At 38.0% G+C, this 17,837-nt stretch overlaps 1 protein-coding gene, 1 non-coding gene and 1 pseudogene across 3 annotated transcripts in view; 2 read left to right on the top strand and 1 right to left on the bottom strand.

Annotated features, from left to right (window-relative positions):
* Positions 1–17,837, top strand: part of VPS41 (VPS41 subunit of HOPS complex) — a 214,999-nt gene that overhangs the window by 169,475 nt on the left and 27,687 nt on the right. For both annotated transcript variants that reach the window (XM_024558322.4, XM_045193260.3), the window contains exons 22-25: positions 3,681–3,818; positions 10,561–10,615; positions 12,792–12,932; positions 14,009–14,145. In XM_024558322.4, coding sequence (XP_024414090.1) covers positions 3,681–3,818; positions 10,561–10,615; positions 12,792–12,932; positions 14,009–14,145 — 471 coding nt within the window. The remainder of the gene's footprint in view (positions 1–3,680; positions 3,819–10,560; positions 10,616–12,791; positions 12,933–14,008; positions 14,146–17,837) is intronic.
* On the bottom strand, positions 7,247–7,665 carry LOC112302825 (ubiquitin-ribosomal protein eL40 fusion protein-like; annotated as a pseudogene).
* Positions 13,789–13,898, top strand: LOC112303716 (small nucleolar RNA SNORA69). Its single transcript, XR_002974679.1, has one exon. It is a non-coding gene; the product is annotated as a small nucleolar RNA SNORA69 (small nucleolar RNA).

The raw sequence follows: 17,837 nt of genomic DNA, 5'->3' as shown, positions 1-17,837 counted from the left end.
AAACTGTGCCTGGGCTAAGCACCTTCCTTCTATAGTTACTGTTTTATATAATTATGGCATAAATTATAATACCACAGCATGATCAAGGAACAGAATCTTGTTTTCTCGTTCCTCACCTGACAGTAGCAAACCCTACTTCTCTAGTGTGGTCTTGGCGGTAGTGCTGTGAAGGCCCTTTATCCCAGATTTCTTTTGGGGGACTACTTTGATTCTCTGCATTGTTGTCACATGTGAATAAAGCAGGAGTAGATGTTTTCTATTTCCCTTAAAAATTATACAGGGAAAAACTTCAGTGAAAATAGGGATTATTCCTGTAGCACTATGAGCATCAAATACCATGAGTGCTCTTTATCTTTGCCCACCTTTCTGCACCCAGAAGGAGACTCTGGGGACAGAATATTTTATTCAAAAGTTAGTTTTGCCCTAAGAACCCTGAAAACCAATCCAAAATAACCTATGCATCCCAGTGTTCATAGGAACACAATTTACAATAGCCAAGTGCTGGAAGCAACCTAAGTGCTCATCAGTAAATGATCAATAAGAATCAATAAACTGTGGTACATTTACACAATGAAATTCTATGCAGCAGGAAGAAACAAGGAGCTCCTACCCTTTGCGACAGCATGGATGGGACTGGAGAGCATTATGCTAAATGGAAGGCAAATATCATTAGCCAGGTGGTGAAAGACAAGTACCATATGATCTTACCTGTAAGGGGAACCTAATCAACAAAACAAACAAGCAAGCAAAATATAACCAGAGACATTGAAATAAAGAACAAACTGACAGTAACCAGAGGGGAGGTGGGAGGGGATAATGGGGGAGAAAAGGGGAACGGTTTTCAGAAACATGTAAAAGGACACATGATAAAACCAAGGGGGGGTGGGATTAGGGGTAGGAGGTAGGAGGTGGGGTAGCTGGTGTGGGGGGAGTAGTGGAGGGGAAAGAAGACAACTGTACTTGAGCAACAATAAAAAAAGTTAGTTTTGTGTAGATGCTGTGGCAATATTGCTCATAATTGGAAATCTCAAGATCATTTGCTGACCCAAGAAAGGTGGCATCATGCTGGCCACCTTGGGATTTGTTTGTAAAACAGTGATTTCTGGACTCTGTGCCATGAGACAGGATTACAGGCAGTAGGTCTTTGTGTGATAAGTCTAATTAGTGCCGTGGTGAAATGGTGACACAGCTCACACTAAAATGGCTCACCTTCCTGTCAGGTAATGTAATGTCTCTATAAATTTGCCTCAATAGATGTGACAGAACCTTCCTATCCTGTTTCTGCTCCTGGGAAGTAGCACCGCATGTCCAGCTCACACACTGACCCCAGACTAGTAGACTGACAGTTGCCTTTATCAGACTACATGGAGTTCTGTCCGACTGCTCTCCCACTTTCTTGCCTTTGGGAGATGTGAACACTTAACCTGAGCATTGGTTTCTCAGTATGCATCTGTCATGGTTAGGCTTCTTTTGTGACCATATACAACAGTGAACATCAAACTTCATGTGACTCATTGTCAGTCACAGCTACAAGGGCAGGCAGATGCTCTGTGGTTCTTTTGAACCACTACTCGGGGTGTGAGCGCACTTTATATAAATGTTGTAATGAAGTCTTTTCATCTCCGGTGGGTTTGGGAATGTTTGTTTACATTTAACATTAACTAAACATTGAACACTGATTTCCAGCTTCTGTGTAATATATTGATAGACTTACTCTTGCCTCTGAGTAGAAAGTGAATTGCTCACTTCCTTTGAAGTCCATTAACTGTTTCAAACAGCTAGGAAAAGAATTCATTTCGAAAATTGGTACAGAATACTTGTACTCTTCTTGATTTTTACTTGTTATTTTTGTTTCTGATGTTACCAGTATAGGCAACGTTTCATTGCAAACACAGATTCTCAATAATCCTAACAAAGAGGAGATGAGGACTGTATGAGAATTAACTTAGTGCTTGCTGCTTGAATTTTTTTTTTTTTGCCAGTATGGACATTTTAATGATGTTAATTCTTTCAATCCATGAATACAGTATATGCTTCCATTTATTTGTGTCTTCCTTAATTTCTTTCTTCAGTGTTCTGTAGTGTTTTTTTTTTTTAATTGTTGTTCAAGTACAGTTGTCTCCATTTTCACCCCTCCACAGCCCCCCGCCCCACCCATCCCGCCTCCCATCCTCAAAGCTACCCCCTTTGGCTTTGTCCGTGTGTCCTTTATATATGTTCCTTGATGGACCTTCCCCTATTTTCCTCCATTATTCCCTCCCCTTTGCCCTCTGGTTACTGTCAGTTTGTTCTTTATTTCAGGGTCTCTTGTTATATTGTGCTTGCTTTGGTTTTTTTGTTGATTACGTTCCACTTACAGGTAAGATCATATGGTATCTGTCTTCCACTGCCTTAGCAATTTTGAGAGAGAACAAAGTAGGAGGGATAACGATACCTGATATAAAACTATATTATGAGGCCACTGTAATCAAAACAGTCTGGTACTGGCATAAGAACAGACACATAGACCAGTGGAATAGAATAGAGAGCCCAGAAATAAACCCAAGTCTCTATGGTCCATTAATATTTGACAAGGAGAACAGAAGCATAAAATGGAGTTAAAATAGCCTCTTCAACAAATGGTGTTGGGAGATCTGGTCAGCTATATGCAAAAAATGAAACTCGATCATCAACTTACACATACACAAAAATAAATTCAAGGTGGATAAAAGACTTAAAGTCACGATACCATAAAAGTCCTAGAGGAGAACATAGGCAGAAAAATCTCAGATATTTCACGCTGCTTGAATTTTTAAGGCTATATTCTTATCCCATGATTCTCCTCCCTTATGTATAAAGGCAAGAATTTTTATGCTCTAGGAAGACTATTAATCAAGCTTTTTATTTCTGAGGCAGAGATGATGATGGTGACAATATTAACAACTATGGTTCACCCTTGAACAATGCTGGGGTTAACCCACAGAGTTGAAAATTCGTGTTTAACTTTTGGTTCCCCCAAAACTTAACTGCCTTTCCCCACTGCACCTTCAGTGATTGGTTCCAAGACGCCCTGCAGATACCGAGATGTACACATGCTGAAGTTCCTCATATGAAATGGTGTAGAACAATGCATACACTCAGCCCTCCACATCCGTGGATCCCCAGCTGCAGATCAAAAATCCTGATTTTGATCTGCACTTAGTTGAATCTGCAAATTCGAACCCCAGGATATAGAGGGCTGACTATATGTTTATTGAACAAAGTCAGCATGTAAGTGGACCCACACGGTTCACACCCATGTTGCACCAAGGGTCAGTTCTGCTGTCCTTACCATTTCTGTAGTGCTTACTATATGTCAGGCATGGTTCTGAGAGATTTACAAATGCTAACTCATTCAGGCCTCACAACAACCCAATGAGATTTTTGCAGATAAAGAAAGTCAGTCACAGAAAGGTTAGTGACTTTCCAAGGTCACCTGGTTAGTAAGTGATAGAGCCAAGTTACTCTGGGCCATTCTAGAGAAAGTGCCAGAATTTCTTTGCTCTCGCAAAGATATTTCTCTTTTACGTTGTTTTTTTTCCTGGAAACTGCTTTCCTCCAGCCTCTCCGTGGAAGCTGTCTAGAATTGAAAATAGCAGTGTTAAAACAGGTATTGCTTTTCTTATTATAACATTCATGGTTTATTCCTTTGTTCCATTTAGTATCTGCATAAGCTTTTTAAGAGAGACCACCATAAGGGGCAGTGCTACCATGAAAAACAGATCAGCCTTTATGCTGAATATGATCGACCAAACTTACTTCCATTTCTCCGAGATAGTACCCACTGCCCACTTGAAAAGGTAAGTTACAGCCTCCCCCACTCCCACACTTCAGCAGGAGAAGTTCTCATCAAAGCTCTTGGTTTTTCTAGTTTCCCTGTCTCTGCTTACCCATCCCTCTTCAAGGGGAAGACTGTTGTTCTAGGTTTCACTGGGACATTCTGATGAGAAGTGGGGGTCCTGTTGGATTAGATTTGGTTTAGAAGCTCAAGTATTTCTGTGCCAGCTTTAATTGGAATAAAGGTTTTTAATCCAGGGTCTAGGATTCAGTCACATAGCAGAAACTGTCAGGAGTCTGAGTCACTTTACCAGGATTGGCACAGGACCTCAGAGTCAGCCTGGTGGAGAGACAAGGACTGGTAGGCCCTGGACCCTGTCTGCTTTAAATACTCACCTCATGTGTTTCTGTATTTCTCTCTCATGCTGCATTTTATTTCTCTTGCATACTATACCCATCATAATTATAATAAATATATATATTAGTGTCTCCTACTGTCTTGTAAATTCTTCAAGGACAAGGAGTTTTTCTTTCTCATTTTGGTGAACCCCATAACCAGCACACATTAGACACTTAATGTTTGTTGCATCATGAGTGAGTGAATAAATGACTAAATTAATACACATGAGGTTCTAGTTAGGGTGAATACAAACTAACAAGTTTATGTACCTACTGTTTCAAAATAAACTGTAATACTCCCTGTGAAGGTACTAGAAACTAAGCAATATAAGGCCATCAGTATTGTTTTTCATGACTTTTGATAACATCTGGAATGCTATCTAACATCTACAAATGTCTTACTAAATTTAGATAGCCATATAACAAATACTTTTCAACAAAACAAAAAAGCATTTGACCCATACGAAATATGTAGGAAGAAGCTGATTGACAACATGCACCTTATGTGCACTCACTACTTTAGTTGCTTCTTCAGCCCATGATTATTAATTTTATTTATTTACATATTTAAATTTTATTTAGTTTTAGAGAGAGGGAAAGGAAGGGAGAAAGGGAGAGAAACATCAATGTGTGGTTGTCTTTTGGGCGCCCCCTACTGGGGACCTTGCCTGCAACCCAAGCATGTGCCCTGACTGGGAATCAACCTGGCGACCCCCTGGTTCACAGGCTGGCACTTATTCTACTGAGCCACACCAGCCAGGGCATTGATTAATTTTAAATGTGTTGGATTTACCATGAACCAGTGTCAGCTCCGTGGATTTTCAAAATCTAGTTAATGAAAAAAATACCTTGCCAGCATATTACCTGAATTTATGAAAAAAACTTTAACATTTTATATTTGAGCCCTAAGACGTTTTCTCAAGAATACATTTGGAAATACATCATTTTACTCTAAAAATAAAAGCAAATGCTCCCCTTTTTTTCTAACTATGGAACCTATAATCTAGAGAAAGAATGAGAATCTTACTCTTTGCTCAGTGCCCTTTCATTTATATCTCATTTTTGAGAAAACATTGTTTGTTTCCAGGAAGATGTTGTCTCTGGTTGAAGGAGTCCTTCTCATTCATTGAACATAGGAGCAGAGGTGCCACCCAAATTCCAGTATGTTTGTTACTCACACACTTTCAACCCATCTGGTTTCCCTTTTTTCAGTCTAGAGTGTTCAACAGAAAGTACACTGCTCCACCTAAAGCGGAGCATCAGAAAATTTGCAAAGCTACAAAAAGTACTTCTAAAACATAGAATTCACTTAGAGAATTGTGTAGACATTGTAGAATTTTTCTCTCATCCACTGAGGAGAATAAATTGCATGTAAAAGTTGACACAAGCATATTGAAACCAATTATGTTTTAAATAGGTTTTTTTTTTAGTTATCTCATGTATTCCACTGAAAGAGAATTTTGAATAAAATGGATTAGAGATGGTGATGGTGGAAACAGGGCATTATAAAATAACCAAGTCAACAACCCACATTTTTAGAACTCCTTAAATGGGTTTTTATGTTACAGGTCATTTAGACTTCTTCATGAGAGATTATCTTTTTATCAGTCTCCATTGTGGTAAATTTGTATATTTGCAAAAAACTTGTCACTATTTTTGCTCAGGTACCTGAAGGCATCTTAAAGGAGATATTCTTGACTTTATTAACTCATGAAGGGTCTCATTCCTTTTGCCCTAGAAATGAGGACTCTGTATATATTTACTAATTCCTTTTATGTTTACTTGTAACATGAAAAATCTACCAATTCATAAAAAGCAAAATAGGTCTTCCCCAGTAAACGTCTCCCAAGCCTGCTAACAGTGAAGTGAAGGTCATGGAGTTCATGTTCTCCTGTTTTGTCTAAAGACAGACTCAGAAAATCTGGTCTTTTTCTCTGGATATAAAGTTAAGAACTTAAAAATTTTAACGCCCCTCCCACCCCAGAAGTCTCCTTCATAGTATTTTATAGATTGTTTACTCTCACAGATGCTTAGGTGGTATTTTGATTTTAGTTTTTATTTAAAGTGAGAGGTGTTTAAGATTTCAAGGCATTATTCAGGGCATGTTGACTTACTGTTGTTCATAATTCACTTCTGGCAGAATAGCAACTCTGTCTTCCTCATTTCTGGTTGTTTGACGTTGCTGGGATTGGGTAATTGTTGACAGGAGAGGTAGGTTGAAATCTTCAAGAATCCAAGTCAAAGTTACTTTGAGTTGATTGAAATCCCACAATCAATAGTATTCGGCCAAAAGTGTTTTAGAGTCCATGACATGACATAAAAAGCCCCTTAGGGCTATCAAAGACCAGAGTTCAGGATTTAAAATCACCAGAACTCTTAAATTCCAAAATTAATCATAAACTTCTATGAAATTGTTCAGTCTAAAGGAGATATAGAGGTGGTAGAGATACAGGGGTGTTCAACCTTTTGGTGTCTCTGGGCCATACTGGAAGAAGAGCTGTCTCAGGCCACACACTAAATACATTAGGACTTGTAATCACAAAAAAAATCTCATATTTTAAATAAATTAAGATTTTGTGTTGAGCTGCATTCATAGCCATCCCAGGTCCCAGGCGGGACGCAGGTTGGACACCCCTGATTCTACAGCAATTTAAAAAGACAATAAAATTGTTTATATTGTGCTTTATAATATGTGCTGTGCTTTCATGTACCTTATTTTTCATTTAGTGTAGGTAGGTGGATAAAGTCATTTTGTACATGACAAGCTGAGTCTTCAGGGGTTAAAAGAAATACCCCAAAAGCTAGAGCTAATAACTCAAAGAACCAAACCTTGGAACCTGGATGTCCCGTGTCAGGTCCCGTGTTCTTTCCAGTATGGTGAGGAATTATTTTTCTGGTTTAAAAAGTTAATTAAAATAGTAACATAACCAATACTAAAGATACTTTCTAGTATTGCAAGAATCATGAAAGATACATTTTTTTTTTAAGTGAAAGGGAAACTTTATTGAGGCCCCAGGATCACTGGTAGGCCAGAGGAGTTGATGGAGGGGACTTATTTAACCTTGGGGCGCAGGTTGTTGGTGTGCCACACTTGTGGCAGTTGACAGTGCAGGGGTGCAGGCAGGCATAACACTTGCGGCAGATCATCTTGTCACGGTTGTACTTCTGGGCGAGCTGGCCGAGGGAGGGCTCAATGATGCCACCATCCAGGTGAAGTACCAAGTGCAGGGTGGACTCTTTCTGAATGTTGTAGTCTGAGAGAGTGCGGCCATCCTCCTGCTGTTTGCCTGCAAAGTGAGTCACAGCTGGTTAGGTGGGATGCCCTCCTTGTCTTGGATTTTAGCTTTGACATTCTCAATGGTGTCACTGGGCTCAGTCTCAAGGGTGATGGTCTTGCCAGTCGGGGTCCTCACAAAGATCTGCATCTCTGTGTTTGCTAGGGAGGCTGCACGGACGCCACAACCAACGCACTCCGCCACCTCATTTGAAAGATACAAATTTTTAAACTGTTAAACTGTCCTTTCTTCTGTAATTTCCAGGTTTGGAAATCAGGCATTAGTTTTCATTTGCAAATCTGATTTGCTTATGCACAGAATAGTTAAAAGCAGAGTATATGCTTAATAGCTTTAGCAAATTTATATCTGAATGTATGATCTCTCTTATCTAATGGTATTAACAAGGTGGTAGTGTTTATGAATTTGGAGAAATAAAGCTGGGAAATGTAAAGTTGGTAGATTTTTATTAAATAAAGTTAAAGACAAAATTAGATAAAAGATGACAGGCTCAAGGCTAGGTAGAAATAATTATTTAATTTATGGTTGATCAGGTTCCTGTTAGTTACCCCCAGACTTCTATGTTCCTTACCATTATACTAAATAAGAAAAATAAAAGTAAAATATTATCGTTGCATTATTTTTTACTCAATTTCTGTCATTGTTCTTCTCACCTTTATTTTTAGTACTATTCTGTTTTTACCTGTGTGTCCTGTTAGCTTTAAAAATCTTTGTTTCCCTACTCTTTCCTCTAGAGGGAGCACTATGGCCCAGGAACATTCAAGAATCTAAAATAAGGAAGCATGCTTTTATGCTTCACTCGTGTCAGTAATAGAAAAAATCTTTGTATCAGAAATATTTTCTTACACTTTACTCAAAACTTCTAGAGATTATTCTAAAAGTTCTACTTTCTCATACATGGGAAAGAATAATTTAAGATACTCTTAAGAACCAGTCTTAAATCGTTTAAAAATCTGTGAAATTCATAAGTGAATTTCATAAGTGAAATTCAAATTTCAGAGGCTCTTTGAGCTTGGTGTTACACATATGCTTCCTTTCCAGACCATTCTTAACTTCTGACTTGCATTTAGATATTTTTTGTACACGGATTACATTTTTGATAGCACCCTCAAAGAGCTTTCAGCAGCACGTCCTGTAGAATGTTCTGCAACTGAGTATTTGAAATGTGGCTAGAGAAACTGAATTTTTAATTTAACTTAAATTTAACTAGCCACATGTAGCAAGTGGCTGCTGTCTTGGATGACTCAGGAGAGCCTTCAAGACTGCAAATTCTTCATGGTTTGAGACAAATGTTTTCAAGCATTTACATTTGCTCAAGAAAAGGGGGGTGGCACTGTTGGAATCTTCTGCTGGGACTTTTAAATGGCAGTAAATTTCCACGTATATAATTAATTTACGGATACCTCTCAGTAATAAAATACTTGAAGCAGCATGTCCATTTTTAATCATACTGTCTTGCTCTAAACATTGTACCTATCCAGGTTGTGTTACCATTATCTGTTTATCTGTGAAAGACAGTCCCACTAAACCATAAACTGTCCATCAGCTAGTACAAATCTAAGCACTCACTGGGTTTCTCAGTAGTTTTTTGTTGAAATAGTCCCAGGTCCTCCATCTTCAGGTTTTTTGCTTTTTCCCTTACTATTTAAACTTCTCACATGTGTATCCCTGAAGCTTCTTTACTATCATCCTAGAAGAGTTAAGAGTTGGTAAGGGCTTGATGGTAGAGAGAGAAGTAAACCATCTTTTTAATCAAAATGAATGAGGATTTTTCTAAGTTATAGTTAGGATTGGATTCAGCTATGAGTGATAAAAATCCCAAAATGACAGTGACTTAAACAGAGTAATAATGCTCTCTGTCACATGGATGTCCTGATGGAGTGTCCCTGCTGGTGGTAGCATGTCACCAGGTCTGAGACCCAGGCCCTTTTCTCTTGTTCCCCGACCTTGTATGACCCTGACCTCATGATGTGAGACAGTAGCATCCATGTTTCCAGGATCAGATTGGATGAAAGGACTAAAAATTAAAAAAGGAAAGAGTTCATGCATGCTGCTTCTTCAAGAACATTCCCAGAAGCTTCCATGTTTCTGTTTCATCTTTGGGGGATGTTAGTCACATAGGTTTCACCTACTGCATGGACTCTTGAAGATATATACATGTATATATATATTATATATAATATTATATATTATAATAGGGTCCAGGGACCCTCTGGACCCTGTACTCCCTGGTGGACTCATGCTGCCTCCCTTTCTCCTGAGCCACCTTTATTTCCTCCTCATTGACCTTTGAGGTGTCATCACCATTGTCAGCATTTGTGTTACTATCATCTTTGAACCTCCATCCGGCCTGACTCTAGTGCTCAGCAGAGTGTAAATTTGTGTCAGTTAATTTACATTATTGAATTATTTATAATCACCTATTGTTTTATTTTTACTCAAGGAAATGCTGTCATTTGTGTATTTCCTCATTTCTTCACTTGATCTCCTTCTTGGTCCTTCTGGATTGTTAAGATGTGTTTTTTCTCTCTCACTTTTGACAGATCCTTAAACAGAGTTATTTAAAACCCTGTAAGCTGGCAGTAGAAGTATTCCCAGTATTTATTTATGTAACGAATGCTTACTGAGTCATGGTACACTCCCTACTAGGAACATGCACAGTGGACAGCAGTCCTTTCCTGCAGCTGTGTCCTGGTGGAGGGAAACAGAGTTTAAGCCAGGACTGTGGGTCAGTTGGGGGGCAGCAGAGCTATGAAACAGCCTAAAGCAGCATAAAGAGAGCAAGCTCAATGGGAAAGGGCCTTTCAGCACCTTGCTTTCTGTCTTTACTCATGGAATGTCCGGAGCTGTATGTTATCACTTAAATGGCATAGGGACCAGCACCTCTGTGAGAGGTGAATGGGCACAGCCACCAGTAAAACCTAAGGAGATATGTGTTTTTATATGTTCACTTCTTTTTTTTTTTTAAGTGAGGCAATGGAAAAAATCTTTCAAACTTGTGTTTTCAGTGACTCTATTAACATTTGTTCTTTCCGATAACCCATAGTAATATTTTCCCCTGCTTTATTTGAAGGCTCTTGAGATATGCCAACAGAGAAACTTTGTGGAAGAGACAGTTTATCTTCTGAGTAAGTAGTTTTCACTCATTTTTGCCCCCATAAACTAAGAAATGGGGTGACAATGTGATTTAAATTGTCTTGGAATTGACATGGGTTTTAAACCAAAGTAATTCAGAGGTTAAAACCAATTTTATATAAGAATTTAATACATGGAAAAGGAGTGAGTCTTCATAGCTCAATAGAGAAGGAAGTGTTATTTAATAAATGCTGATGAGGTAACATATTAGTATTGTGTAATAAATAAATATATTGGCTTATGTTACCACCCTCTTGATAGAAATTAAATAATGTTCATTTTCAAAAATCATATCCTAAATAATGGAGGGAATGCAATTGAATATCAGAATTTTCAAAAGAGAAAAATCATATGATATAGCTGTCAGTTGTCCCTGGTTCTCTAGTTGCTACTTCATATGTATCATAGTCTTTGTACCATGTATACCAAGAAAAGGAACTTAGTATCTTTTAACATTGCTCCAAAATGAACCACTTGCTTAAAAGCAATGTAAATTCTTGAAGATTTCCTAAGGAAGCTCTATGCAGATATTTGTAGCTAAAACAGGGTTCATATTAGGTGTTCCTCCAGGGTCACTTCTCTTCCCTACAACAATAGGGTTTTTCCACTTCACGTCTTCCCCTCCTACAGCACTCGGCTTCATTGGCTTCTTTGGCCTCTCTAGTGAAAAATAATTCAAATCTTCTGTTCTAATTAATGGGTCTGCAGATTTGTAAGTGCTCGACAGCAAACCTAAAACTGTCAGTTCTAGGGCCTACCTTCCTTAGGAAAAGTGTGTGGGGACAGTGTTTTTATTACTTATGTCATTGGGGTTCTAATCACAATCTCGAGTAGCTCATCAGTTTACCTCTTCCAAACAGAGTGCCTCCCAAGAAATACTCCAGTAAATTTTTGCCATAATGTCATATTGTCTTAGAAGCAGAAGAGAACTTATAAGGAAAACATAGTATCCTTCCTGAGTTATAAAACCTTAAAAATCATACACACATTTTTAAAAAATGAAAGATTTTATAAAGACAAAATGTGGGAATAATATTTATAGGAAAAGCAAAATGCTATAGAAGATACAACAAATGGGATATAATTTTATTCACAAGCCAGCTGTTATCATTTGATAATGGCTGCCTAGAGCGAGGAGGACTCTGGATCATTACTAGTTCCTGCTGTGGGCCGGGGGCCAAGGCCAAGGGTGATAACCCACAGCCAGGCAGTTATTGTCCTTGCTCTGAATAAAGCATTCTACATGTACTGTATTTAAAACTCATGGAAATTGTTATCAAAACCATTAAAATGCCAATAAATCAGTGAGCAGAATGTATGAAGATAATCAAATAGAAGCATAGTTGGTAAGTTCTTTGATTTCTTGAGGGTTATTGAAAGGCTTTCCCGTGAACTTGGAAGAGAAGGAAAATGAGGTGGCCCTCTGATCATTGAGTTTGCAGTTGGCACACACTGTATCAGAACAGCAATATGCAAAGCTACCTAAAGAGGCAGAAGGACTCCAAGGCTTTTATTTATAATTATTTTTTAATGTATTTAATTTTAAAATTTTTAATTGTTTATTGGGGTGACATTGGTTAATAAAATTATATAAGTTTCAGGTGTACAATTCTGTAGTACATCATCTATATATTGTATTGTGTGTTCACCACCCCAAGTCAAGTCTCCATCCATCACCATTTATTCCCACTTTACCTTCTGCTTCCTTCCTCTACCCCCTTTTCCATCCCTTCACCTTTTTTTCACCCAGCCTTTTAAAAGTCTTAATTGTATCAGGGTGTGAAGTCATTCAAGAGAAATACAGGCCTGTGAGAAGGAAGTCAGTATCTGACATACCTGGGTTCAGATTCCAGATCTGCCATTGAGTAGCAAGTTACTAGCATTTTTGTGTACTCTTCTATAAAACAGGAATATTAGTATAACATACCTCATAAGATTTTGATGATAAAATGATGTCATTTGTGTGAAGAACTTCAATGAGTACTCAGCACACAGAACACACCCAGTAAATAGCAGACATTTATTTTACTGTGTTATGCTAATGTCACATAAGAAAATATACTTTTGTCTTAGCTTTCAAACTGTGTAAACAAATTACAAAGTGTGCTGTTTCTTTAACAATACTTTATTAAAATGTCCTAAATGAAGTATTTCTCACATCTATGCTAGGCCGAATGGGTAATAGCCGAAGTGCCCTGAAGATGATCATGGAAGAATTACATGATGTTGATAAAGCGATTGAATTTGCCAAGGAGCAGGACGATGGAGAGCTGTGGGAAGATCTGATTTTATACTCCATCGACAAACCACGTAAGCAGAAAGGCCATCTGCTGTTGTAACTTTTTTCTCGCAATATAGCCAGTTATGTCTGCAGTAAGAATTATTTCAAGATACACTGAGTTAAAAATATGGTCCAGTACCTATAATAAAAGCAGGCCAAGCACATTGTAACACTTTGCGATACTGCTCCTATGCAGAGGCCTAGAGCCCCATCAGTTTGTGTTACCTGAAAGTGATCAAGAGCAGGTGCTTAACTTGATGATAGTAATTGTGTCCCCATGAAGCATATTTTTACCTACTACACCAGGAATATATTTGTTGGCCCTGTGCTTGAACAGTTGCTGTGGGTCTCCCATTTTGGAAAGAAGGAAAAGCAGTCTCCTAATAGTAACTCAGGTTCTCTTTTGAAGAAAAAAGAAATGATTTGGAATCTAGCAGTAGTGGTTTAAATCTCCCCCATTCTCTTTTTTATTTTTTGGTTAGAAGGCTTACCTGTTTCAAAATTTTCAGATTTTAGATATTGCTGTTATAATTGTCTTTTTAATGAAGAGGTGTAAGAGGATAATGTTAGTGTGACAGAGTAGTAGTTTAAGGATCTTAAAGGAAGCAAATTGAGTGTAATGTAACACATAGTGAGCAATCTGGCCTGGGTGTGAATTTGGGCTTGTAACTTGCTAGCAGTGTGGACGGATTAGTTAGCCACCCCATGTCCCATTTCTGTAAAATGGAGACAGCATTCCTACCTCACAGATAGCTGAACCACAGTAGTTGCACACCCTTTAACATCGCAGATGGTATTCTGAAGTAACCATTTGTGCTTTGTTTTAAATTCTTTCAATTTAGCTTCTCCTTTGTGTCATGAGGAAAGTAAAGGAAGATTGGTTCTTGAGAGTTAGAAATTCAAATTTGTTATCCTGCTGAAAGAAAATCTTGTGTTGATCAGTTTTGATTTTGCCTTCATGAGGGTAAACTCATAATGGACTGACATGGACAATTCAAAAAAAGAAATTCAAATTTGAAGGAAATAGTTTTATCTTTGAGTTACTTTTGGCTTAAAGTTGCATTATGTACATTACTTATCCGTTGTTTTCTGTGGTATTTTGTAGCATTCATTACCGGCTTGTTAAACAACATTGGCACACATGTTGACCCAATTCTATTGATTCACCGTATCAAGGAAGGAATGGAGATTCCCAATTTGAGAGATTCCTTGGTTAAAATTCTGCAAGATTACAATTTGCAAGTAGGTATCCTTTCTTGGAGAAATAAACATGCTGAGTGAGTTGAGTGACTATGGATAAACATTTCTAGGTTTATTTTAGGTATTAGTCGAATCATTCAATTTAATATTTATATTTTATTTAGGTCCAGATATTTGGAAAACTGCTAAAATAGAGAAACTAAGAAATATCACCCTTTGAGGAAGCCATCTGATTTTTAACTATCCCCAAATTTTCTCTTATTGATGAGCAGGCATCCTCACATTTGTGTGGTAGATATAGCATGGCGCTGTGGTAGATACAGCATGGCGCTGTGGTAGATATAGCATAGCGCTGGGGAAGTAGTAGTTACCGTGTCCGTTAGATCAAACCACCCAAACCATTTTGAATAGAATGAGTGTTATGTCCCTTTGAGAGAAAAAAAAATATTTTTTAAATAGTTTGATAATTCCTTTGAAGCCACTCAGTAACCTATTGCCCAAAATATGTTCAAATCCTGTATTTTATTTAACCTTTTGTCTGTTTTCTAGATGAGTACCATTTTTTTATCTGTAATAAGTTAGAATGTGCGATGAGAGCATTGGAGCACTATTTTCATATAAGTTAATATGCTAATTACATAGTATCCTAATCTTTTCTTTAAAAGGACTGTTACAATTACTATTTTCTAGGATGCTGGTACATTCCATAGAACTATTTCAAACATATCTTTAACAGTTCAGACTATTCTTTATCTAATTTATTTGAAAATAAATTTTTGCTATAATGTGGATGAAATTACTTTCCTAGAAACATGAAGATTTTTTCCAGGTAGAGCTGAAAAATAGGGTTTGGGGAAGAGAAGTTGTTACTGTGCTAAGTAAGGAGGGGGGGGTTCATGATGAGGATTTATGGGGCCCGCAGTCACTATTAAGGGTGCAAGTGTGGCTGCCTGCTGAACTTGGGCAGTGGCCTCAGTTAAGAGGCAGGGTGAGAAGAAGGAGAAATTGAGGAAGGTTGTTGTCACAAGAAGAGATGTGAGAGATATAAAGGAGTGACAGAGCTGGAGGGACAAGAGCTTGTGGCCAGAGAGTGGGATATTGTCACATTAAAGTTTCTGGAGTCATTGTGAACATGTTCTAAGAGTGGGATGAAGGTAAAGATCATTGGAGGAGTTGTGGAGAAGCTGTGAGGGCACAGTGAGTCATCCAGAGGGGCACTGAGGAAGGAGGAGTGGGGTCTGTAAGCCAGACTCCAGCATTCTCAGTGAACTAGAAGCTTACATGCACAGCCCACAGGTGACTGTGGTGTTACTGGGTAACAAAACTTTAAAGGAGAAGAGGTTTCCTGAAGGCGGGATATGAGAGAACAAGAAGCCTTCACTCAGGAGGGCTTATGGGAATTCAGGGTCCTGGGAAAGAAATGGGTTAAGGTAAAGAGGTAGAGGGGCCAGTTCTGCAAAATGCTCCAAAATATACAGCTATTTATTTACAGTGGAATTTGGAGGTTTACAGATGACCCGGGAATGGAGGTCAGAATGAGAAAATCAAGGAAGGAAAGAGTAGCACAGAAGTGGGTCAGTAGGTGAGGAGAGGTGGTGACACGAGGAGCTTGCATTGTGCAGTGCCCAAGGGATGCAGAGGAGCAATCCAGGCAGGGAATAAGTCACTAATTCTGAGGCTTAGAATTGGACTTTGGGTGAAGTTGGTTTCACAGTCCAACCTTTTAAAGCTCAGGGTATGAGTGAGCTTGATAATGGTCTATACTTCACTGGCTCTTAACTACCCCTGAGTGTGCTGAGATATTCTCAGTTTCCAATCCAAATTTGTGAAGAAGCCATTTAGGTGTCTCTGAACAGCTCTACCCTGAGGAAGGTGATGAAATAATTATCCCTTCTATCCTACAGCCATAGCGCATGAAGCCTAGCCTATGGGTTGGAAAATGTGCTGCTTTTTTCCCAGCCTCTACAATGCCTATAGAAATGCCTAGTAAATCCCTCTTATTAGGGTCTTAACCTAGAGAACCAAGGTCATAGACACCACTGGGTCTCACTGCTCATTCATTTCTTCATGAATAAATTTGCATAGTTCTGAGTCAGCTGGAGTAAAAATAAAATTATTAAATGCAAAATGAATTCCATATAAAAGATTATCCACTAAAACAGCTGTTAACCCAACATTTTATCCTCTTAATTATATTTTAAAATGTTCTGAGAGGTTTTTCTTAAGATTTTCTGGAACAAAGGGGTAGGGACCTTCAGGGAAGGCGGCAGAGCCTGTGGGAATCCACTGGAGCTCTGATGTCTTATTGGAAGATGCAGAGAGAAAATGCTCTACTCCGGCAGATTCAAAGAGTTCTAGGAGGTATTTCCTACTTAGATATGAAGAAAGAGTTTAGATTTTTTCCTATGGAAAAGGCTACTGTTTTTGTATTCACAACCATTTCCTTCTCTAGGCAACCTAGTTAGGGATCACCATAAAAATAACAAACCTATTTATAGAACATTTTGAGGTTTCCATAAAGATTTCACATACATGTTTTAATTTAATTCTGTCTAGTCCTTTGTTTCATAAAACTGTCGTTGATTTTCACATGTTTTGACAGGATAGAAAATTGCCAACTCTGTTAATTTCCCAAAAACTGAGGGGAAATTTTGTAGCTCCTTGAATTTGGAAGAATCTGGAACATACTGTGTATGGGAGGGGGCAGCAAGGCCAGAAGGGGTAGCGACCCTGGGGGATATTAAGACCTAGTCAGTAAACATAAGGACCCGTAGTCAAATATGAACGAAAGGCTCTCACAGAGCTTCTCAGAACCTTTTTATCTAATATGCCTGGGAATCTCAAAGGGGTGGATTTACAATAGAATATGCAACAGTTTAAACTATTTGGCCACTGAAAATGCTTTGAGAGATTATTAATTAGAAATCGCTAATTGTAAAGAGAGAAGGTAGAGAAAGTGCTGGGAAAAATTTTTAAATGAACATCTCCTGGTTTTAAAATCTTATGTTTTCTAAAATTAAACAACTTCAACTGAAGTTTAGTATAAGGCATGTTAGATGTTGATGACATCCTTAAAGTTAAGGAAGTAATATAATCAACCACATTATTAATGTTTAAGTTTTTAAAAATGTATTTCACTTATTATGCTTTTATACCTTCTTACACTCTAAGTATGATTATTCAACAAATTTTAAAAGCTTCATGAAGCCAGTATGATAAAAGTAGCCCCTATCAAACTTCATAAACTTCAAATGGATCTAGGCCTGATTTCAAGGACAAAAAGTATTTATTTTGATACTTTTATTTATAAAACAATATGGTATAAATGATACTTCCAACTTATGGCCACAATTTCCAAATTATTTTTATGGTATAAATTTTCATATTTTAAAAACATTTTTATTTTATTTATTTAACATTTATATCCATTTCTATTTTTTTCCCTTAAGCATCTTTGTTCTCAAATACTTCTCTTTTGATAGACTTACTAGCCAGTCATTTCATCCTCACAGTGGTCCTCGAGGACCTGTCACCTCCATTTCACAGACAAGAAGACTGAGTTTACCAAGGTTAAATGCCTCGCCAGTCTGGGAAACTGATGAACTAGGTTTGAACCAAGACTCTCTAATTAAATCTTGTGTATTTCTCACTAGTTGTTACATTGGTCTCTGGAAAGGCACTTACTGTCCTGGCTGGTTACAACAGAGGAATATCCAGAACAGGCCTAGAAAATG

This window comes from Desmodus rotundus, chromosome 6 (genome assembly GCF_022682495.2).
Source record: "Desmodus rotundus isolate HL8 chromosome 6, HLdesRot8A.1, whole genome shotgun sequence".
Taxonomy (NCBI): Eukaryota; Metazoa; Chordata; class Mammalia; order Chiroptera; family Phyllostomidae; genus Desmodus; species Desmodus rotundus.
Note: the sequence above shows the minus strand (reverse complement) of the source record. Positions and strands in the feature narration are given on the sequence as shown.